The sequence below is a fragment of the Bufo gargarizans genome, chromosome 1 (genome assembly GCF_014858855.1).
Source record: "Bufo gargarizans isolate SCDJY-AF-19 chromosome 1, ASM1485885v1, whole genome shotgun sequence".
Lineage (NCBI taxonomy): Eukaryota > Metazoa > Chordata > Amphibia > Anura > Bufonidae > Bufo > Bufo gargarizans.
In genome coordinates this window covers 652,552,240-652,576,964 of record NC_058080.1, presented here as the reverse complement: position 1 = coordinate 652,576,964, position 24,725 = coordinate 652,552,240, and the positions used below count along the sequence as shown (strand labels likewise).

At 41.8% G+C, this 24,725-nt stretch overlaps 1 protein-coding gene across 2 annotated transcripts in view; it reads left to right on the top strand.

The window, feature by feature from the left end:
• The window catches only part of XRCC4 (X-ray repair cross complementing 4), a 351,886-nt gene that overhangs the window by 173,553 nt on the left and 153,608 nt on the right, over positions 1-24,725 (top strand). For both annotated transcript variants that reach the window (XM_044276015.1, XM_044276016.1), the window contains exon 6: positions 3,895-3,983. In XM_044276015.1, coding sequence (XP_044131950.1) covers positions 3,895-3,983 — 89 coding nt within the window. The remainder of the gene's footprint in view (positions 1-3,894; positions 3,984-24,725) is intronic.

The following is a 24,725-nucleotide window of genomic DNA, read 5'->3' as shown; positions in this document are numbered from 1 at the left end:
CCACCACCATGGGCCACTAGATCCACAACGTTGATGTCAGCAAACCGCCCACCCACACCACACCACACACGCTGTTTGCGCTCTGCTTTGAACAGTGAAAACCAGGTCTCATCCTTGAACAGAACGCCTCTCCAACGTACCAGACGCCATCGAATGTGAGCATTTGACTACTCATGTAGGTTATGACGACGAACTGCAGTCAGGTCCAGAACCCGATGAGGACGACGAGCATGCAGATGAGCTTCACGGAGATGGTTTCTGACAGTTTGTGTAGAAATTCTTTGGTTATGCAAACCGATTGTTGCTGCAACTGTCCGGGTGGCTGTTCTTAGATGATCATGGAGGTGGATGTGGAGGTCTGCTGTGGTTACACGTGGTCTGCGGTTGTGAGGCCGGTTGGATGTACTGCCAAATTCTCTGAAACGCCTTTGGAGACAGCTTATGGTAGAGAAATGAACATTCATTGCACGGCAACAGCTCTGGTAGACATTCCTGCAGTCAGCATGTCAATTGCACGCTCCCTTAAACATTGCAATATCTGTGGTATTGTGCTGTGTGATCAAACTGCACATTTCAGAGTGGTATTTTATAGTGGGCAGTCTAAGGCACACCTGTGCAATATTCATGCTGTATAATCAACACCTTCATATGCCGCACCTGTGAGGTGGGATGGATTATCTCGGCAAAGGAGAAGTGCTCACTAACACAGATTTAGACAGATTTGTGAACAATATTTGAGAGTAATGGGTCTTTTGTGTATGTATAAAATGTTTCAGATCTTTGAGTTCAGCTCATGCGAAATGGGAGCAAAACCGAAAGTGTTGCGTTTATATTTTTATTCAATGTATTTTGATCAAAACACATCTGTGCCCACCGTCCCAGCGCCACAGTGGTCTCAGGTCAGGCAGGTCCTACTCTATACCTACCTATGCAGTTGTGCATCTATGTTCAGGAGAGCAGACCCTGAACATATAGTGTGCTGCTTCTAGTTACCTCTGTGTGCATCAACATTCAATGAGAGAAGGAGCACACACAGCTATATGTACCACCTTAACCAAGGTCGCCTATTAGATAGGTGCGGCAAAAGTGCATATGAATGCTTCTCCCAGAATAGAAGCGCATTTACACTTGAAGGTGCCACTCCTTCAAGACGAATAAAAAAAATCACTAAAACAGTAGCATTCATGTGCACTCAGCTCAGACCCCAATGTGGGTGACCCCCAATCAGACCTTAGATCAGAGCCCCAATATGAATAAGAACCCCCGTATTCAGACCTTTGATCGGACCCCCCAATGTGAATGACCCCAGACCTCAAATAACAACCCCATTCAGACCTCAGATCAGACCCCCAATATGAATCACTCCCAGACCTCAGATAACAGCCCTATTCAGACCACAGATCAGACCCCCCCTATGTGAATGACCCCCCAGACCTCAGATAACAGCCCTATTCAGACCTCAGATCAGACCTCTCAATGTGAGTGACCCTGAGACCTTAGTACAGACCTCCTTGCTCAGAGCAATTGAAAAAAAATAATCCACTTACTCTCCCAGGATACAACTCCATCTCTTCTTCTTGTCGCACGCTCTGCTGTGACCCCGGGGAGTGCTACATTCACCTCTTCCCGGTCTTCCAATACTAATGAGCGCTTCCATAATGGAAGTGGTCATTAGTATTCACCCCATAAGACGCTCTTGCATTTCCCCCACATTTTTGGTGGGAAAAAATGAGCCTTATGCGGCGAAAGATATGGTATATATGGTTTCGTATGAAAGTGGCATAACACCGTATCTATGGCCAGTACAAAAAAAAAAATTTGTTCGGATACCCATCATTGAAGCAGACATCTATAAATGATTACGAGAAATTTGAGAAAATTGGTATGAAAATTATCCCAGCAGGTATATTTCGGAAGAACAACATACCGATGTGTACTTAATTACTGAGTGTGAGTTGTGGGGGGATATACAGAAATGTGATGTATTGCAATTGGCCACTGGATATGATCGCAGATGGACATTTGGAGCCGTTGCAATGCGTCATGTCTGATGAAGCGGGGTTGCATCCAACAGTAGGTACTGGCACACAGATAAGTCACGCAGGCTGTACCAACAACCTCTTCATGATCCAGACATCTGTGTTTGGTGTGCAGGTTCCAACAAGTCTATGCACAGTTTGCTACTGTAGTCACAAGCATGAGTATTGTTTCATTCACCAAGACGGGTTAATTTGCCATATGTTATCAACTTCCCTGTGCCGAGTTCATGTGACATTCATAGAAGAATGAACAGTGAGCAAACCAGACCTGATCTAATCTGTAGGGTTTCCTGATTGGTAAGGTTTATGAAACGAATTCCCAAACTGAAACACCAAATTAAAATTTAAACTAATTCCCAAACTGAAACACCAAATTGAAATTCATGTCCAGATTGTGGAACATGTGATGTTGCACAAGGTATTCCTGGACAAAAGACGGGCGTAAATTTGCATAGCCACTGACAGAAACCACTTCCAGGAGAGGTCGCAGTAACGCCTATACAAGTGTCATAGACGACTGTCCCGACAATTTTACTCTTTACAAATATGTATGTGCATCTTTACTTATCAGGTGATCAAATAAGACAGTAGTGCTGTTCACCGACAGAAGAAAATCAGAAAAAGTGTTCTTTAACCCTTTTAGGACCCTGCAATTTTCATTTTTTTGCGTCTACCTTTTTTACTCCCTGCCTTACCGGAGCCCTAATTTTTTTCTGTTTCCACAACTGAATGAGGGCTTGTTTTGCCGAAGCTGGAAAAAAATTCCAAAGAGGTAGAATTTGAAAAAAAAACAAAACATTTTGCCACAGTTTTATGGGTTTTGTTTTTACGTTCCCTATGCCATTCATTCTCCGGGTCAGCACGATCACAGTGATACCATATTTATCTAGTTATTCTTGTGTTTTAATACTTTAGAAATGTATTATTTATTTATATATTTTTTTCTTTTCATCGCCATATTTTGAGTCTACAGAGCTGCATGGGGGCTCATTTATTGCGGGACAATCTGTAGTTTTTTATTGATGCCATTTTGGAGTGTGTATGACTTTTGGTCACTTTTTATTTAATAAATTTTTTGGTGATGTAAAGTGAAATCAGCCATTTAGATTTTTTTTTTTATGTTACACCGTTCGCTGTATGGGAATAATAATTTTAAAATTTTAATAGAACGGGTGTTTTCAGACTTGGCAATGCCTATGATGTTTAATTTAGGAAAAGGTGGTGATTTGAACGTTCAAATAAAAAAAATTCATATTTTTTAATTTTTGTTTACTTTTCTTTTAACTTTATTTTTTACATTTTTTAAAGTCATCTAAGTGACTATAACAAGCTATCATTGGATTGCTACTTGTATTCTGTAATGGATATCTATCCATTACAGGATTCAGTTTAGTCTAGTGCAGTGCTGCAACCTGCAGGCCTGCATTAAAAATATACTAGTATTTGGCCTGGAAGCCTTGTACAGGCTCAGGCCTATTACTAGTTTTGGACGCCTTCCCCGACCAGGTCTGGAAGTGCGCGGCTTTTGGATTTATCACTCTCAGATGCTGTGGTCACATTTACCCACAGCATCTGAGGGGTTAAATGTGTGTGATCGGCATTAACACCAATCGGAGACATTAGCCCCAGCCTCTGCTGTTTTAAAACAGCAGAAACCCTGTGGTTATTGCACCCACTGCGCTGGCGAGTGGGCACCATCTTTAAAGCCTGGACTTACGCCTTACAAGTACAGCGGAGATCTAAAAGTTGTTGAGGTGTTCCTGTCATTTTTGCACATCACAGAAAGCCATTTTGAGTAAAAAAATGATCAGTCACTCATTAGATGTATACCAATTATTTATTTTTATTTCCACAGCAACAGTTCTCTTCCGTTTGACACTCTCCCTATTGCAGACTACAATGGCTCAACAGATGAGGAAAGCTCAGAGGTTAAGGAAGAGCCTGGTAAGAGAAAAGTGGAAATAAAGGAGAGAGGGGGGTGACAGAAGAAGCAGGGGGTGCAGAGTGCACAAAGTGGCTTGGCCCTGCCTTTGGTGCACTTAACTGCTGATTTGCATCTGGATTAAGAGTGCATATTCTCCAGAAAGAATCAACAGATCGCCAAGTAAAATATATCATTACATTCAGCTGAGCTAGCCTTATAGGGCACCGTGTCTTGTTTATCAGGGAATTTCCTTGTGACAGGCTCCCTCTAATATTTCATAATATAATATCTAAAATGCAGTTGACTAGCAAAATTATTTTGAAACACATATAAGAATATAACATAGAAAATAGCTGCAGTCGACCAGTCCACAGTCTAGTGTAGATGCTGCATTCATTGTAAAGTCTGCAGTCTTCTCTAAATGCTGCAGTCGATCAGTCCACTGCCTAGTGTAAATTTTACAGCTACTGTAAACACTAAAATTGATCTAGCCATAGTCTATTGTAAATGCTGCAATCAGTAGTGTAAATGCTACAGTCAATCAGTCCACAGTCAAGTCTAACTGCAGTCAGTCAGTCCTTAGTCTAGTGTAAATGCTGTGGTCGATCAGTCCACAACCTAGTGTAAATGCTGCAGCCAGTCAGTCCTCAAGTCTATTGTAAAAGCTGCAGTCGATCAGTCCTCAGTCTAGTGTAAATGCTGCAGTCAATCAGTCCAAAGATTAGTGTAAATGCTGCGGTCGATCAGTCCAAAGATTAGTGTAAATGCTGCAGGTCGATCAGTCCAAAGATTAGTGTAAATGCTGCGGTCGATCAGTCCACAACCTAGTGTAATTGCTGCTGTCGATCAGTCCACAGACTAGTGTAAATGCTGCAATGAGTCAGGCTACAGTCCAGCTCAAAGAGTTAGTTGTTATTTAAGTTTTATTTTTATATAGTGTAGAGAAAGGGATGTAACATTTTTTAGAATGTACTTTATTAGTGAAAGATTTTTTTTTTTATACTAGAAAACAGGGTGTAAAGAGTCTCCTTAGCAACTCACTGAGCGCAACTGAACATTGCCAAGGAGAGTCCATCTTCAGCATTTTTCTGATCTATGAAGATCCCTGTGTGTAACTGAGGCTTCCAGCCTGCCTCCCTGTATGTGCCTTTTCACTGCTGTGTCCTGCTTAAGTGACTTGCTGCCATCGCTAACCGCCAGCAGCTCTGATAGTTTAGCTCTCTTCATTGTGCTTCTCTCTTGGTAAGCAGAGGGCAGAAAGCGGGGATCGGGGCTTCTAACTCTTAGCGATGATAGTAAGTGTTTAGTATTATAGCAGATTGACTTTAAAGGCTATGTACACCTTCGGAGGCATTATTTTATGATTGCATGTTACTCATTTTTGGCTAAAATAATTTTTTCAATTGGCTTTTATTATAAATATTGAGCTGTTCTGTCACAAAGGGTTATCTGTTTTTCTAGCTGTGTGACTGGTACTTTCACTTTTACTTTGTGCCACCTAATAAGCCTTATCTCTAAACTACTGAGCGGTCATGAATCCAAAGGGTGCTACTAGAGCATGTCAGCTCTGTACAGAAAAAGGAAGCCATATTTTTAATATCTAAATGCTACTGTCAGTCCACCCACAGTCTTTTCTTTCAGGCTAAGGGGTCTTTCACATCTGCGTTCTTTTCTTCCGGCATAGAGTTCCGTCATCGGGGCTCTATGCCGGAAGAATACTGATCAGGATTATCCTAATGCATTCTGAATGGACAGTCCGTCCTTCAGGATGCATCAGGATGTCTTCCGTTCCGGAACGGAACGTTTGCGCAGCAAATAGCGCAGCATGCTGCGCTTTTTGCTCCGGCCAAAAATCCGGAACACTTGCCGCAAGGCCGGATCCGGAATGAATGCCCATTGAAAGACATTGATCCGGATCCGGCCTTAAGCTAAACGTCGTTTCGGCGCATTGCCGGATGCGACGTTTAGATTTTTCTCAATGGTTACCATGGCTGCCGGGACGCTAAAGTCCTGGCAGCTATGGTAAAGTGGAGCGGGGAGCGGGGGAGCAGCATACTTACCATCCGTGCGGCTCCCGGGGCGCTCCAGAGTGACGTCAGAGCGCCCCACGCGCATGGATGACGTGATCGCATGGATCACATGATCCATGCGCATGGGGCGCTCTGACGTCACTCTAGAGCGCCCCGGGAGCCGCACGGACTGTAAGTATACTGCTCCCCCGCTCCCCACTACTACTATGGCAACCAGGACTTTTAATAGCGTCCTGGCTGCCATAGTAACACTGAAAGCATTTTGAAGACGGATCCGTCTTCAAATGCTTTCAGTACACTTGCGTTTTTCCGGATCCGGCGTGTAATTCCGGCAAGTGGAGTACACGCCGGATCCGGACAACGCAAGTGTGAAAGAGGCCTTAGGAGCCAAGGACACCCAAGTGATTTTTTTTGGGATCTTAGCTATAACCAGTGACCCACAATGTTGTCTTTCCGTCTCTAGTGATATACTGTATCCATGCATTCAGCAATTAACTCAATGTTTCAGACTCACAGAAAACTTGTGATTTACTTTTTCAGTTACGTTTGTGATAAACGCAATTCATCATACTATTATTATTCGCTGTTACTTGTGGGTAAATACTCTTATAGAGAAATATACAGTATCTTTTGAAATAGTAAAATAGTTGCTGATGCATCCAAGGTTTAGGGATGTGAAATCTCTCTTGTGCAATGCCAGTCCAGTCATTTTACAGGAAAAGCGAAATGACCAGTCATCTGTCAACTGTGAAGCATGATGAGAGACGTAAATGTAACTGTCCACCTGTTTCCTTTACTACAACCCATTCGTGCTGGAAAGAATTTGTGTAAGTTGTCTAGAAAATAAAACGAATGCTTTAAACATTTCCAAGGCCGGTCAACAAGTAAACGTGCGCCAGTGCTGAACTGTGATCATCTGCCGAACAGTGGAAAGACTTATTTCACTTCACTGGGTTTTGTCACATTTATTCGCCACACCTTAGTCTTTAATTATACAAGAAATCAGTCATCAGTCCGGTTCTATTTTTATTTATGCAATGCGCATATGTGGAAGGGGATTTTTTTATGTACTCTTTTATTTTTAGAGATGTGCTGATCATTCCTTCATCACCTGTATAGACAGTGCAGTAGAACAAGCTTGATTTATGGTGTGACGGCCGTGCCACAAAACATCAGCACTGGCCGCGTGCTACCTATTGGCTTCAGTGGGTCCGTGATTTGCAAGATGTGGCGAAAGATAGAACATGTCTCATCTTTTACGGTGCAGAGGCCCAGACCCGGAAGCACATGGAAACATACGGTAGCCTTTCCAGGTCCATGTCTCCACACTGCAAAATATAGAACATGGCCTATTTTTCACCGCTTCTTGCGGATTACGGACTCATTGAAGTCAGTAGGTCTGCAACGTGATGTGGGGTGCACACGTTTCGCGGATCCCCACTATGCAGTCTACAAACCAGACACATCTGTCAAACGTTCATGTGAATGCAGCCTGAAGGAGGCAATGGCAATGAAGGAGCTTTGGCAGTGACTGTCCAGACAGCCGTCAATGTCTTCCCTAAAGTAAAGCCACATGCACATGTCTACAGTGTGGGCATGTCAGCTCAGATATGATGCCAGAAAGTACTGGGAGAGGAAGGTTTGTCCAGTATATATTAGATCCAATTGCACGTCACGATTTTTTCATACAGATGTATTTTTCTCCTGACACATACTGTAGTCATCTATAATATTCTTTTTTCCTAATCAGTTGTTATTTTTGGTAGTAGATTCTTTTATTCTATGGCATTGTGCTGGAGCTGCTGTTAACGGCAGTCAGAGAGATGCTTTAGGTGACGTCCAGCATGGGTCGTAAATGTGGACTTCACCTCAGATCTGTGATGAAAAAAAATGCCTTAAGGGGGTTATCCAAATCACAGGTGATGCTAGGGAGGCTCGTCCCCGTTGTGGCCTGCCATTGGCTGCTCCCCCTGTTGCCAGATGTTTTGATCCATGCGAAGGGGGATGTAGTGGCGGCCATGCTGGGATCAGGAGCTACGAGGGTGCCGGGCAGCGGGGTAAGTATAATCTAAATGAGGGGGCCGAGCATTATGGGGGTCATCATAGGGGTTGGATAACCCCTTTCATTACATGTGGTTTTGCCACAGAAATGGATGTAGATTTTAACTTCTGGATTGCAAAGGATAAAATCCGCAATGGAGATTCACAGCATCAATTGACATGCAGCTTTCGGCTCTATACTGCATATTTTTTACACAGCTTGTGGATGAGATTTCTTAAAGTCTATTTGCTGCATGAAAATATGCAACGTATCCTCCACAGCTGATTTAACTGAAAGTTGCTGCTACAAAAAGTACCTGAAATGGGCTGGTTTTTGTAGCGACAGCACATCTTAACCTCCTTTTGGTTGATAGCCACGGGCAGGCCTAGTTCAGTGATTTAGTCGGTGATTTCCACCAGTGATTGTGAGACAAAACCAGGAGTGAAGCCTACTCAGAGATCAGGGGTAATGGAAAGATCTGTCCCTGTTCTGTGTTTTTCTCCCTCACCTGGTTTTTGCTCACAATCACTGGTGGAAATCACTGAAGAGAGGACTAGGCCTAAGGCTCCTTTCACACTAGCGTTCGCTGGTCCGCTCGTGAGCTCCGTTTGAAGGAGCTCACGAGCGGACCCGAACGCAGCCGTCCAGCCCTGATGCAGTCTGAATGGAGCGGATCCGCTCAGACTGCATCAGTCTGGCGGCGTTCAGCCTCCGCTCCGCTCGCCTCCGCACGGACAGGCGGACAGCTGAACGCTGCTTGCAGCGTTCGGGTGTCCGCCTGGCCGTGCGGAGGCGTGCGGATCCGTGCGGATCCGTCCAGACTTACAATGTAAGTCAATGGGGACGGATCCGTTTGAAGATGCCACAATGTGGCTCAATCTTCAAGCGGATCCGTCCCCCATTGACTTTACATTGAAAGTCTGGACGGATCCGTACGAGGCTATTTTCACACTTAGCTGTTATATGCTAAAATAATGCAGACGGATCCGTTCTGAACGGAGCCTCCGTCTGCATTATTATGAGCGGATCCGTTCAGAACGGATCCGCCCGAACGCTAGTGTGAAAGTAGCCTAAAGCAAGCAGTGCAAGTGTATGACTTGGTTTTCTGTGATGAGAAAGATTTTCACTGAACGGAAATATACAGATGGAGCACAGCTGAATCTAGGACTAAGTTGTTTATCAGAACCCACTGTAGATACAAAGATTACAATTCAGCAATCACATTTTGCCATGTTGGGCATAGTCAGATCTGCTTCATGTGTAGTGTTCCTGGGGCCATCATATCAATTTTCGTTCATCATTCATGATTCACATTTTATATTTTGTTCAGTCCCAAACTGAGCAGGATTTGGCAGTTTTGCTGCTAGTCTGGCCCTCATATCTACCTATACTTGGGGCCCTCAGGCTGTTTATTTTTCGTCAAGTGTGAGCAGACAGCTTGTTTGCATGGTGTACTAGGACCAGATTATTTCTGATACTCGCCATTCATTACAGCTTTGTCCGAAGCTCATCTACGTACAGATTACATTGCATTCTCTGCATTCTCCTCTGATATGAGAGAAAGTGAGTGAGATTTTCACCCTTTAGACACTAGGGGCGGCTTAAGAACCTTCCCGGATCTGTGGGTTCCTGTTGTTCTCTTAAATAACAGTGTACATTCCTTGTAAGCAACTACTGATTTACCTACAGGTCTTAAGAGCTCATTCACACTTTCACTTGCAGTTTCATATTCCCTGCCATTTTTTATTATGAACTTTAATAGTTTTTCAGCAGAAGGAAGAAGGACAATATGACATATAGACAAGTTTCACACACGGTTTTCAGGTGTTTTTTTTTTTGTTAGGTGGACTAAAACACAGTTGCCTAGTCTTTGCTGGGGTTGTATAAGTATAAGTTTGTTTTGTTTTAGTTTTTTTTGTATATTATTTTTTTTTTTCAATGGCATTTTTAGGATTTGAGAGTTTTTTTCTTCAAAATACATCATGTTGAAGGTGGGCTAAACCAACACTTTAAGACTACAACGCAGGCATTTTTGTTAAGAAAACAAACAGAAGCCTTGGTCTGAGTGAGTCCTGTTAACATTGACAATGTTTGCATACAAAAAGTGTGTATGGCCTGACTTTTAAAGGGGTTTTCCTATCAAAAAATATATCTGTAAAACTGCTCTGAATGCTGTTGCATTCTACTCTCTGGTCTGCCTCCATGGTCTACTACCTGGTCCAGCGATGACATGTTGATATAGGGGCATGTGTTAGTGGCTGATGTGGTAACCTGCCCCTGTATAAAGATGTCATCGCTGGAACAAAAAGTAGAGAGCAGCGGGGGATCCATGAGGTGAGTATGGATGTTTGTTTTTATTTTGTAAAGTTATTCAGAGCAGTTTTGCCTGGAAAATCTCTTTAAAGCGCACCCGTCACCAGGATCAACCCAATTAAATCAGGCATGATACCTGATAGGGTTGATCTTGCTTATTAAAAGGATACCCGTCTTTTGAAAATCAGCTGTGGTTTTCGCGAGAGAAAAGATTGTAAATATTTATGCAAATGAGGACTTTGATGCACTGAAGGGTGGGGCCTGACCCCTCAGTGCACCTCAGCACTACAACTTTCCAGTGCTGTCCCCTCCCCTTGTTACACTGAAGCCCTCATTTGCACAAAGGATAAAAGTATTTTTCTCTCCAGAAAACCAGCACTGATTTTCATAAGACCAGTATCAATATAGTCGGCAGGTGTCAATTTTTCTTTCAATTTGTTTTGCTTGTGCCAAATTGGTCCTTCATTATGTTTCAACCTTCTACCCTCATACAGAGACTAACCAGTAAGCAACTTTACTCTGGTGAGGTATCATACATTCAACAGAAATGTGATCCTTCTGCTCTATATTATATGCTTCTGCACATATTGTAGTGGTGTGTCCTCCAACATTTTATTATGTGCCACCAAGAAATGGGCTTACACATAAGATGAGGGTCAGCTGAACGATCTACTGAGCATGCACATGTGCTGAATGAGGAGAAAGCCGCTGCCAATTAAGGTGTCTTATCTTCTGAGAAAGGATAGGCAGATGAAATCCATCATGCTCGATCTTTATCTTTCCTGACATGAGCCATCTGGGGAGAGCCAGGATGGCCCCATAGACATTAGATGGTTGTCCAAACCCACCTAAACTGAAGAGTTCTACCTACATAGGTCTAATGTGTGTGGCTAGCAGGCCATAAATAATTAAAATATAGACTCGATGATACTCTTTTTTTTGGCACAAGATACTTGATAACATTTTTATTTTGGATTTGCCTGATCCATTTCCCCTCCCAGGAAATAATCCACCACCAGAGCTGTCTAGCAGCAGCTTTCTACTCTCTCCCTTTTTGGAAATCCATACAACCTTGGCCGAACTGAGTCAGGAGAGAAAGGTGTCGGCCAAATGAGTGTTCAGCCGAGAGCTATTGAAGGCACATTGGGGGAGATTTATCAAAATGGTGTAAAGGAAATTTTGGCTTAGTTGCAGAAAGATTTTACCTCCATAGGAGCTCTGAAAAATTTGGTGAAATCTGATTTGTTGCTATGGACAACTAAGCCATTTTTCCTCTACACCGGTTTTGATAAATCTCCCCTTATTGTCATGTATGGCACACTATTCCCATCCTTTCTTCGCCCATTCCTCACTGCCCAAGCACCTTTATATGGCCTTGTGTGTTTCTTTCCATTTTTTTCTTCTCATTTTTGCTTTGATTAGTCAGGTTTGTTTCTGCATTCTTTTTAGCTTATGTGAATCAGTACTGCAAAGCGCAGAAAAGATAATGCACATAAGTCAGTCTATGTGAGTAATACAAGCAGATTTCCATAAGAACATAGCAAGCTTCCCAAGTCACCGCTGGGTCACAACACAAGTATTGCTATTCAACCACACAAGAAGCAAAGGGAGCGTGACGTCCTCCTTAAATCATTCCTGTAGCATAAATAATAATAATGAAGATTACAATAATAATTACAATAGGAAATGCTGGTTTAGTGCCATAACTAAACTTTGTAATTTACTTGTAAGAAGCATTCACGTGAGTCTACCTGAGATTATGTTACATTTGCTATATCAAAAGCCCGCCGTCAGCCATTTATCATTCTGTTCAGCAGCTGCTATTGTTAACGCTCTTCTGCTGATCACTGATATTGTGTACAGAGCTTTCAGGAGAATCCTTTCATTGATTTTCGAGGCCTTTTGAGAAATGATATTATGAATGACTGTGTTAAGTGGTTTATGATAATGAAGGCAATACATCACTCTCCTCCATATGGGAAATCTAGACTTTGTTCTAATTTTGATGGAATAGCATTTACAGATTTCGGAACTTCTATTACAGAAGCACGTAGTCATGGGGATCTGCAAACAGTACTGTTTTAGACAAATCATATGCCGAATGACCTGTATTGTGACCCAGACCTTGTCCTTGCTCTTGTACCTGGGCAGAGTTATTGTATTTCTTTTGCAAGCATAAAGGACTAGCAAAGTAATATAGGATCCTGCATTTCTGTTTGTGCCATAAAGATCACAAAAAGCTTTCCTAGTTTATGAAATACTTTTTCTTACATAAATCGAGACAGCAATTTGGTAAGTTATTAACAACATTGACCACACTGAGTCAGACCTAGTTCACACTTCAGTGATTTGGTCCGTGATTTCCATCAGTGATTGTGAGCCAAAACCAATAAGGTATAAGGGAAAGATCTGCTCATGTTCTGTGTTTTTGACCCGCACGACTCCTAATCGTGTGAGGAGTCTTATGGTCCAGGCAACACTCCTCTGAAATTCTGGGAGGAGGGTATGCAAATAAAGCTCTTAGCAAGCTCGGCCTCCACCAGATGTAAGGTAGTTATCCTATAAGTTAATGTTCGACCTGAGCAATGGTATACCAGAAAGAATGGTCCCGCTCAAGGTCCACCGAAAGGGTCCATTCACACGTCCGTATGTGTTTTGCGGATCTGCAAAACACGGACACCGGCAATGTGCGTTCCGCATTATGCGTGCCGCACATCGCCGGCACTCTCATAGAAAATACCTTTTCTTGAATAGGACATGTACTATTTTTTTGCCTGAGAACGGAAATGCGGATCCGCAGATGCGGATGTGGACAGCAAAATCCGGCCCCATTGAAAATGAATGGGTCCGCACCTGTTCCGCAAAATTGCGGAACGGATGCGGACCCATTTTGCGGACGTGTGAATGGACCATTAATTGCTTAAAAATAAAAATTTCTCATAAATAGAGGGACAGATTTTAACAAGAAAAGTACGGTTATTTTTCCGGTCACCTACACTACATCGCAGTATGATTACTTTGAAACTGATTTGGAGGTGACAGAATCCCTTTAATGAGATATGTGTCTTCTATGGTGTTTTTTCCTATAAAGACCTCTGGAAAATGTGTGCATTTTCAATCTACATGTATGATCTCATATATTATTCACAAGTCCGGCTCTGATGGGAAACTGTTTAAGTGCTGACATGTTATGTTTTTCTGCTAAGCAATACATCACACAGCTGTACTTTCTGCTTTATCATGCACTGTACCTTAACCCTCATGTATTATGTTGTATTCTCTTACGCTGGTGTGAAAAAAAGACTGTATACTTATGTATGCTCATTTTTTTTTATTTTACGCCCTAGTTTCATTAAACATTTTAAAGTTATTCAAAAAAGAAAGATTTGTTTTGCCCTCCGAAGTGAAAAGAATAGCATCAGTTACCTATGCAGAGGCCGGGGCACTACAACTATGGCAGAAGACAAAACTGCCCAGGCTTACAGTTCATTTATACATTAACCTCAGTAAGGTGAGGTGAGCTTTGGCAATCAAAGGAATTACCTTTAAATGAACTCATATGAATTAAATGAAAACATTATAGAAATGTAAAGAAAAAAGAACGGTGTAGTTTGGAGGAGACTCTGTACCATCTTGTCAAAATTTGAACCATGGTTCCTGCTGAATATTAAAAATGTGTGTGTCATTGTGTATAGGCATGCATGGTGCTCTAGAGTAAAATGAATGCGTAAGTCTCTTTCCCATTTGGCAAGATATGACAGATGTGATTTCCCTAGGGGAGAAATTAATAAATTTGTATAGAAGGCACGTTGAAGAAACCCAGTCTCAGAGCATAGGTTTAAATACGGTACGGAAGTGGACATAGTAGGTAATGAAAGAGATGAGAATGATGAAGAAGTAGAAGTGAAGCAATGAGAGGGTGAAATGACATTGACGCTATGACGTCAGGTAGCCATGGAGCTGCTGCAATAGAAAACAAAAACAAAAAAAAACTTGCTCTAGGGGGAACCAAGTTGATTGCTAGACACCGACACCAGAAACCCCAGCAGATCAGCTGTTTGAGAAGGCAGTAATGCTCCTGTAAGCTCCGTGGCCTTCTTGCAGCTTACCAAGCGCAACACTGTACATTGTATAGAGACTGTGCTTGATATCGCAGCTCATTCACTTGAATGGGACTGAGCTGCGCCTAGCCACGTCACCAGTGAATTTGACATCACTGGCCTAGAATAAACTATGAGAAGGCCACAGAGCTCACAGGCGTGACTGTTAATCGGCAGGGGTCTGAGGTGTCGGACCGCCCACGATCAAATACTGATGACCCATCCAGAGGATGAAAAGTGTGGGAAAACCCTTTTAAGTCAGCCATGTGTGTGCCGCTAAGTGAACCACTTAACCATATACATAGATATCTGGCTGCCCATGTCTTTGAGATAAGGAAGGGTAGAGCTTACGCTATTTGCCAGTTTTTGAGACCCAAGGAATTTTGTCAATAAACAGAAAGGTTGGCAAAGAGTAAGTGTGGTATGCATGTTTGGAGTGTTTGAAACAGAGCAGACGGAGTAACATGTTTGTTTTAAAAGTGGCACATTGCTCAAACAATATAAAGGTGCCTTTACACAACCCCATCAGGTCATCTTTGATGTCGTAAAGAAGAAGCAGAAAATTCTGATAAGACAGCTAGATTGTGTCACTAGTGATGTGGATCAATAAATATTCTATGGAGAGTGTGGCCCAATCAAAAGGGAAGAAGCCCACCATAGGTGATTGTGGAGGGTAAGAAGATGCTGAGAGTGTCACGGGGTAGAGTCGCGGGTATAAAGATAGAGGTGCACCCCCTGAGCTGCCACCCGGTCCCCTGTCCCTGCCTACTTGCACTACCTGCCCTAGGTGACGGGGTGCAACTGGGCGACAGACCCTGACCTGAGTAAGTGCAAGCAGAGAGATAGAGACAGCCGGGAAGCGGACAACCAATGAGAGGTATTACTAGAGCGGACAGAGAGGTGGAACAAGCAAGGTACCACCAAAAACGGAAGGGTGAGGCGGGTCAACTAGCTGGGGTCAGTCCAGGAGGTCACATCAGTACAAGGGAAGAAGCAAAGACAAAATCCAAAAGTGAGCCGAGGTCAAAATCCGAGAGATAGCGTCAAGGTTCAGGGAGCAGGCAGAAGAGGTTTCAGGAAGCAGATCAAGGGTCAAATCCAAAGGTAAGCTAAACAACAATAATAATACACTGCCTAAGGGACGAAAATCACAGGCAACCTGTAGCCAGCAGGTTGCCTGTATTTATAGTGGGGAGTGAGGGTCATGTGACGTGGCGCTCAAGGCAGACCTAGGAGCAGGGAGCCTCCCAGCTAACAAAAGCCGCCCTGGGAACGAGGCTGAACACAGATCCTCGCTCCCGAAGCTAAGCAGGTCTGCGGCTGATGGGAGACTGAGTGCGCCTTCGGCGCCCCGTTACAGAGTGCTTCCGATTTTCGAAATTAGTTTTAAAGGGGTTGTCTCACTTCAGCAGATGGCATTTATCATGTAAACAAAGTTAAAGGTGTTGTGCAGTTATTTATATTGATGAGCTATCCTCAGGATAAGTCATCAGTATCTGATTGTTGGGGGCCTGACATCTGGCACCCTCTGATCAGCTGTTTGACGAACAGGCGGCGAAGTGCAGTGTAATGATGAGTACTTGCTCTAATTACTTGTAGCGAGTACTGGTAATTACACTTGGATGCCGCTCCACAGGAGACAACTCGTAGTGTAATAAAAAGTGTGCTGGAGCGCCACCTCTTCATTAGACAGCTGCTGATAGGTCATCAATTTAAATCGCTGCAAACCCTTTTAATACAGGGCTCCTACTAATGTTTTATGATTGTCCATTTTACCTCCTTTCCTGGCTTGGTTTATTTTTCCATCTCATTATACACTGCTCGTATGCAGGGGTTACAACCACCCTGTAATCCAGCAGTGGCGGCTGTGCTTGCACATTATAGGAAAGAACAACTACCTCTCTGGTGGTCAGGACAGTCTGATCCTCATCTTCACAAACAGGGTGAAAACCTAGATTAAGGCCCTTTCATATGATCATGCTTTGGAAATGTAATATTTAAGAGGTAGTTTTTTTTTTTTTTTTTTACTAAGATTCACTTTTTTTGATCAAGCAGGAAATAACAAGTTTTCAAAAAAAATGCTCCTTTGTTTAGATATTGTTATTGCATACTTGCTTTAGTGCCCCCTATTGTTTCTGCCTCACAACATTCACCTAATGTGCTGTTGAGAGCATGTTGCCTTTAATGGCTGGACTGCACAATAGCACCCCCTTTATACTTGTGGATCCTATTGGTTGGACTGAAATACTGAACATGTGTGACCACCATTAGACACATTAGGTGGGCATTCAGAGACAAAATCAAAGGAATAACAAATATACTTGCAAGAAAAAGTATGTGAACCCTTTGGAATGATATGGATTTCTGCACAAATTGGTCATAAAATGTGATCTGATCTTCATCTAAGTCACAACATTAGACACTCACAGTCTGCTTAAACTAATAACATAAATAATTAAATGTTACCATGTTTTTATTGAATACACCATGTAAACATTTATAGTGCAGGTGGAAAAAGTATGTGAACCCCTAGACTAATGACATCTCCAAGAGATATTTGGAGTGAGGTCTCAGACAACTGGAGTCTAAACAATGAGATGATATTAGAGGTGTGTGTTACAGCTGCCCTGCCCTATAAAAAACACACACCAGTTCTGGGTTTGCTTTTCACAAGAAGCATTGCCTGATGTGAATGATGCCTCGCACAAAAGAGCTCTCAGAAGACTTACGATTAAGAATTGTTGACTTGCATAAAGCTGGAAAGGGTTATAAAAGTATCTCCAAAAGCCTTGCTGTTCATCAGTCCATGGTAAGACAAATTGTCTATAAATGGAGAAAGTTCAGCACTGCTGCTACTCTCCCTAGTAGACTGCAAGAGCACAGCGCAGACTGCTCAATGAGGTGAAGAAGAATCCTAGAGTGTCAGCTAAAGACTTACAAAAGTCTCTGGCATATGCTAACATCCTTGTTAGCGAATCTACGATACGTAAAACACTAAACAAGAATGGATTTAATGGAAGGATACCACAGAGGAAACCACTGCTGTCCCAAAAAAATATTGCTGCATGTTTATAGTTTGCACAAGAGCACCTGCATGTTCCACAGCAGTACTGGCAAAATATTTTCTGGACAGATTAAACCATAGTTGAGTTGTTTGGAAGAAACACACAACACTATGTGTGGAGAAAAAGAGGCACAGCACACCAACATCAAAACCTCATCCCAACTGTGAAGTATGGTGGTGGGGGCATCATGGTTTGGGGCTGCGTTGCTGCGTCAGGGCCTGGACGGATTGTTATCATCGAAGGAAAAATGAATTCCCAAGCTTATCAAGACATTTTGCAGGAGAACTTAAGGCCATCTGTCCACCAGTTGAAGCTCAACAGAAGATGGGTGTTGCAACAGGACAACAACCCAAAGCATGGAAGTAAATCAACAACTGAATGGCTTAAACAGTAGAAAATACGCCTTCTGGAGTGGCCCAGTCAGAGTCCTGACCTCAACCCGATTAAAATGCTGTGGCATGACCTCAAGAAAGCGATTCACACCAGACATCCCAAGAATATTGCTCAACTGAAACAGTTCTGTAAAGAGGAATGGTCAAGAATTACTCCTGACCGTTGTGCACGTCTGATCTGCAACTACAGGAAACGTTTGGTTGAAGTTATTGCTGCCAAAGGAGGTTTAACCAGTTATTAAATCCAAGGGTTCACATACTTTTTCCACCTGCACTGTAAATGTTTACATGGTGTGTTTAATAAAAACATGGTAACATTTAATTCTTTGTGTGTTATTAGTTTAAGCAGACTGTGATTGTCTATTGTTGTGACTTAGATGAAGATCAGATCACATTTTATGACCCATTTGTGCAGAAATCCATATTATTCCAAAGGGCTCACATACTTTTTCTTGCAACTGTATGTAAAGGCAGTATCTAGACTTTTTTTTTTTTTTATATGCCAAATGCAGAAAATGTTTTATGTGACCTAACAGGGAACTGTGATCTTTAATTGTCGGACAACCCCTTAAACATTTTGAAAACCAAAGCTTTGATACTGATACTCAACATTATTATATATTTTTTCAGACAAGCAATTTCTTTGTGGGTACTAATTTATTGGGATTACGGAAACTTCGAGGTTGGTCTATTCAATATTAAAATGAAATCTGCCTCCTTGTTCTTGAAATTATTCCAACTGCGTGTATTCTTACATCAGTTACGAACCTTGGCTGCAGAATTTCAAGCAAACAGCTCACACTGTTCTCACAAACTTTTTAAGCACGTTAATTAAAATGAAAGCCAGGCATTCAAATCTATGTTTAATTTCATTTAGTTTGCAAATGTAATACTAGATTTTACTTGGGAAGCTTCATAAACCAATGGTGCCCATTTAGAAGACATGGCTTGGATTTTTTTAATTGTAAAGTACCATTGTTTGTAGATGGTCATGACAAATGTATAATTGTAAAATCTAAAGTATAAATGCAATTCTTTATAGGGTAGATTTTTTTTGATGGAAAAACAAGTGTAAAAATTGTATTCTGCAAAGTCACTAACAGTCATTACACATCAAAAGTTAAACAATAAAGAAATAGAGCCAAATCCTTTGGATAAAGTTTTGTTGAATAAAATAATAAGTGCAAAAATTTGAGTGCCAGCTTCCATAGTTAAAGGAGCTGTTCAGGATTTTGAAATTACAATATAATAATAACAAAGACAGGTGCACTCTGCGGTCTTACTAAACCCTCAAACTGATTTTAAAATTTTGAGATTAGCCAACACAGTGTAGGACATGTTTGAGCCTGAGCACCGCGCCAAGGTTTCTCAAGTAGCTCGGGACCTAACACTCACCTACCTGTGCCATATGGGCAATACCAGGAGCCAGTGGGCAAATTACAGAAGTATGAGGTCCACCTCACAGACAATTCACCAGTTACCTTCAGCATGTAACCATGCTAGCAATGGGAGGAGGGAGGAGTCTGCAAGTCCCACTCAAGACTGACTGATATGGCCCAGGCCTCATAGGTGCACCTAAATGTAGCCTGTGGATGGAAATCAGGCACATTTAAATTGGAGTTTATACACCTCTAGGCATGTGAGTTTGAGCACTTCCTGCTTGTTTGATACCACACCATTCTTTTCAGTTTGTATATATTGAGATGCCTGGAAGTGTATAAACTCCAATTTAAATGTGCCTGTTTTCCATCTACAGCCTACATTTAGGTGCACCTGTGAGGCCTGGGCCATATCAGCCAGTCTTCAGTGGGACTCGCAGACTCCTTCCTCCTCCCATTGCTAGCATGGTTACATGCTGGAGGTAACTGGTGAGTTGTCTGTGAGTCAGACCTCAAGCTTCTGTAATTTGCCCACTGGCTCCTGGTATTGCCCATACGGCACAGGTAGGTTTAGACTTAGGTCCCGAGCTACTTGAGAAACCTTGGCGCGGTGCCCAGGCTCAGTCATGTCCTCCATAGTAGGACATGTTGGCTAATCTCTCAATTTTAAAATCAGTTTGAGGGTTTAGTAAGACCGCAGAGTGCACCTGGCTTTGTTATTATTATATTGTTGTATTGATTATCATATCCACATAATTGCTATCTTGTGTAGGATGTCTATTGTACTTGTGGTTTGCTGCGGGCATCCTCCACTGTATGCATTTTTGCTGGGGATCGTCATTAGCAGCGGGCCACAAGTGCAGGATTTGCTCCCCTATATATATATATATATGCACAACTGCATGTGGGTTTGAGCACCTCCTGCCTGTTTAATACCACAGTAGTGAGCCAAGTAAGGGGACTGGTGGGTAGAGATACCCTTCAGATCTCGCCTATTTGGAATATACCCTTTTGAGCGCCAATAGTGGTTGATTGTTACTGATTGGTATTTGGGCTTTGTGTTGGTATGAGGAGCAAGTTTTTTTGGATGTAGGGGTGTGTATATATGTCTCGAGCTGTGAGATAAAAGCACATATATGTTTATGCATATATAAACGCGTATAAAAATCTGCAAAAAAGGTCAAAAGATTGTATCTATATAAAAGTCTAAAACATTTTCACATGGGTAGGATTACTGCAAACTGTCTCAGGTGCCTAAGAGACTGTGCTCTGCAGCATCGTGCGCTGTATGGTATGGTACAGTACGTAAATCAATGGGTTAAAAATCTGTGTCCAAGGGTACCATTATACATATATTTAAAATAACATATATATATAATATAAAAATAAAATTAAATAAAATAAAATAAAATAAAAAATAATATTTTTCAAAATATTTTTAAAAATAATGTAGTAACGTGGGTTCAGTTACTCACTTCACGAGGGGGGCGGTTTACCAGGATAAGCATAAAACACCTGTAAACCAAGTACCCCCCCAGCCTGGATCGCTTCTAGAGTATTAACGGATGAAGGCAGCAAATCACACGGGTGCTTCTCTTCAAAGGTCTTTATTTGCATATGTAAGTAAATCCGGCTCAACGCGTTTCGGGACAGGCACGTCCCTTCATCAGGAGCAATATTGTCCATGTCTATATTCCTGGGTATATATACCCTCAATGTCTTGTTTAATTGTTTGTTAAAATGGCCCCTAATTGGCAAAAGGGCGCCAAAAGACGAAAAAGTGGCGCCAAAATATCTTTGGGGGACCGCCCATGTGTGGGAGAAGGCATTTTTCAGCCTATCCGTGCGATCAGCCGCAAGTAGGGTAACCGGCTGCGCTTTTGCGCATGACCGGAAGTAGGTGCGTTCCACGCTGGAGCGCATCGTAACGTCCGGTCTAGTCAGTGGTTTTCTTCTTCCTCTATTTCGTGCGCTGCGCATGTCCGGAAGTTCGGCCTTGCGTTCCAAGCTGGAACGCATGTTCTGCTTCCGGTATTTGCGATCCTTCTGTTCTCAAGTCTTTTGCTGTTGAGGCTACATGGGAGCGTTAGTTTTTTAGAGGATACCTGTGATGATTTAGTGTATTTGGTGGGGTGGGCTTATACCTGGGGTGAATCGGTTGGACTTTTGGGTTAGAATTCGTGTGGGGGTAGAATTAAAAAAGGAGAAGAGAGGTCTTTTCTAATGGCAAAGAGTGGTGTGCCCAGTGTAAAAGTCCTATAAAATCTAGTCTTCCTTGGTTCTGGCTCTTTTTATGGGGTTTAGGGTGGAAGCAGTGTATGGTTAGTGTCAGTGGTAATGAAGAGGGGAAGGAGGAGGGGTTAATATTTATTAGGGTGTATAATAATTTATAGATATGTAAGGCAAGGTTCTATTCAGATGGGGGTAAGTGGGATTAGATGTTATTGTCTCAAATAAATAGTAAAAAATATGTAAATTACATAACACATGTTATATGAAAGTAATAATGCATAATAGATAATAAACCATTAAAAATATGTAAGATAAGGAAAAAATATATATAGGATGAGGAAAGGGTGTTGTATCACTTGAAGATGGTACTGATGGTGGGATTATATCTCTTGGGGCAAGGGGGGGGGGATGGGTTCGGGTTAGGCGGTCAAAGACATATGTATTAAAATGTGGTAATACAATAATACAATAATACAATAAATAAATGTGGAATTAGGTATGTTCTGTTTGTGTCGTTGTTTCCTTGATTCTTGTATGTGCATATACATATACACACGTGCACATATATACACATACACATATATATACACACACACGCGCATGGACACGCACGCATCCTCTCCATGTATAGTTTGCTTTCATCGTTCTTGGTTAAAACCGTTTTTTTGAAAAACTTCTTATGTGTTTTGTGTTTATATATTCTTTTTCAGGTTTTTTCTTAGGGAAAGTGCTTGGATGTTTTTGTTTTTGGTCTTTCTAGTGGTTTAAAAAGTTGAATGTGCAGTGTTAATTGAGTAGTGACGTGTGGTTGTGTTGGGTGCGGTAGTTGATGATTAGTGGTACTTGATGATTTAATAGTGGTACTTGCTGATTTAATAGTTGGTGTGTTCAAGTGCTTCGTTGAGTCCAAATGGGGTAAGGGTATTGAGTTTAAAAATCCAGAACATTTCTTTTCTACAGAGTTGTTGATAGGAAGTGGTTTGTTCTAGGGGGATAACTTTTAGATCGAGGGGGTTGCCTTCGTGAACTAGTGTAAAGTGGCGTGAAACGCTGTGTGTCGTGATTTTCCTCTTTATGTTTGATCTGTGTTCATTCATTCGTTCTCTCAGGGTTTGTGTTGTGCGGCCAACGTAATAGATGTTGCAGGGGCATTGGAGTAGGTAGATGACATTTCTACTGGCACAGGTCATTTGTTGTAGGAATACGATCTTGTTTATGGGGTGTGGGATGTCTATTTCCCTGTGTGCTGTTTTGATCATTTTGCAGCATTTGCATTTTTTTACGCCGCATTTTGAGGAACCCTTGAATTCTGATGTTTGTTTGTAGATTTTTGTTTGTTTCGTCGTTTTTTGGTTGTGTTTGTTTGGGACATGATGGGGCTAGGATGTTTTTAAGGGTTTTTGCTCTTCGAAAGGTGAGTTTGGTGTTTTAGGGATTTCTTTACCTAAAATGGGGTCTTTAAGTAGTACTGACCAATGTTTTGTTAAGATCTGTCTGATTGTCTGATGGTTTTTGTTATACCTTGTGATTAGTCCTGGTATGAAGGGGGTTTCTTTATTTGCTTTTTTTCTTGGCTGAAGGCTTTCTTTCTGATCTATTTGGAAGATTTTCTTTTTCGAATTTTTTATGAGTTGTGGGGGGTAATTTTTTTGCAGGAATCTTTGGCTAAGGGTTTCTATTTGTGTTTTCATGGTATCTGTGTTTGTGCAGTTGCGTCTTATTCTTTTCATCTGGCTGAAGGGTATATTGGTTTTCCATTTATGGTAGTGGCAACTGTTGAAATCAAGGAAGCTGTTGGCGTCTACATTTTTAAAATGTGTGCTGGTGAGGATAGTGTTGTTTTGGCTATTGAGGTGAAGGTCTAGGAAAACTGCGTTGGTTGGATCTGATTCTAGTGTGAGTTTGATGTTCCAATTGTTTTGGTTGAGGGTCTGTACAAATGTTTTGAGGTCGTTATTATTTCCTTGCCAGATGAAAATGATATCATCAATGTACCTCTTGTAGAATTTGATGTTGGGGTGTTTGAGTAGGCCGTGTTGGTCCTCGAAGGCCCCCATGAATAGATTTGCATATGAGGGTGCGAATTTGGTACCCATGGCTGTACCTTTGGTTTGGATGTAGAAATTGTCTTTGTATGTAAAATAGTTATGGTTAAGTATGAATTCTATGGATTTCGAAATGAATTCTTTTTGGGTTGGTGTCATGATTAGTATCATTGTCTAAATATCTATTTGTAGCGTTAAGACCTAGTGAATGTATGATGTTACTGTATAGTGATGTTACATCGAGTGTGGCCCAGATGTAGTTGTCTTGCCACTTGACTTCCTCTAGGCTCTGAATGAGGTGTGCCGAGTCTCTAAGGTAGGATGGAAGCATGATGACGTATCTCTGAAGTATGCCATCGATGTATTCTGACAGGTTCGAGGTGAGGGAATCTATGCCCGAGATTATTGGTCTACCCGGTGGGTCTGATAGGGATTTGTGGATTTTGGGGAGGTAATAAAATCGGGCAGTAGCTGGATGGAACACTTTGAGATATTTTTGTTCTTTTTTGTTCAGGATTCCTTGCGATGTGCCGTAATCTATTAGGTCGTGAAGTTGGGTTTTATATTCTTTAGTGGGGTCGTCAGTGATCTGTTTATAGTAGTTAGTATCTGATAAAATTCTTTGGGCCTCTTTCTCGTATTGGTCTGTGCTGAGGATCACTATTCCCCCTCCTTTATCTGCACTTTTTATGACGATGTTAGGGTTGTCTTTTAGGTTCTTTAGGGCTTTTTTCTGGTCATTGGTGAGGTTATCCGCTTTTTTTGTTATTATTGGTTTCGAGATGTCTGATCTTGTGGGGTCTTTACCTTTGTTGGGGGTGTGTGGTGAGTGAGAATGCATGTTTGAGGTCATCTAGACTTCCTATCAACAACTCTGTAGAAAAGAAATGTTCTGGATTTTTAAACTCAATACCCTTACCCCATTTGGACTCAACGAAGCACTTGAACACGCCAACTATTAAATCAGCAAGTACCACTATTAAATCATCAAGTACCACTAATCATCAACTACCGCACCCAATACAACCACCCGTCACTACTCAATTAACATGCACATTCAACCTTTTAAACCACTAGAAAGACCAAAACCAAAACATCCAAGCACTTTCCCTAAGAAAAAACCTGAAAAAGAATATATAAACACAAAACACATAAGAAGTTTTTC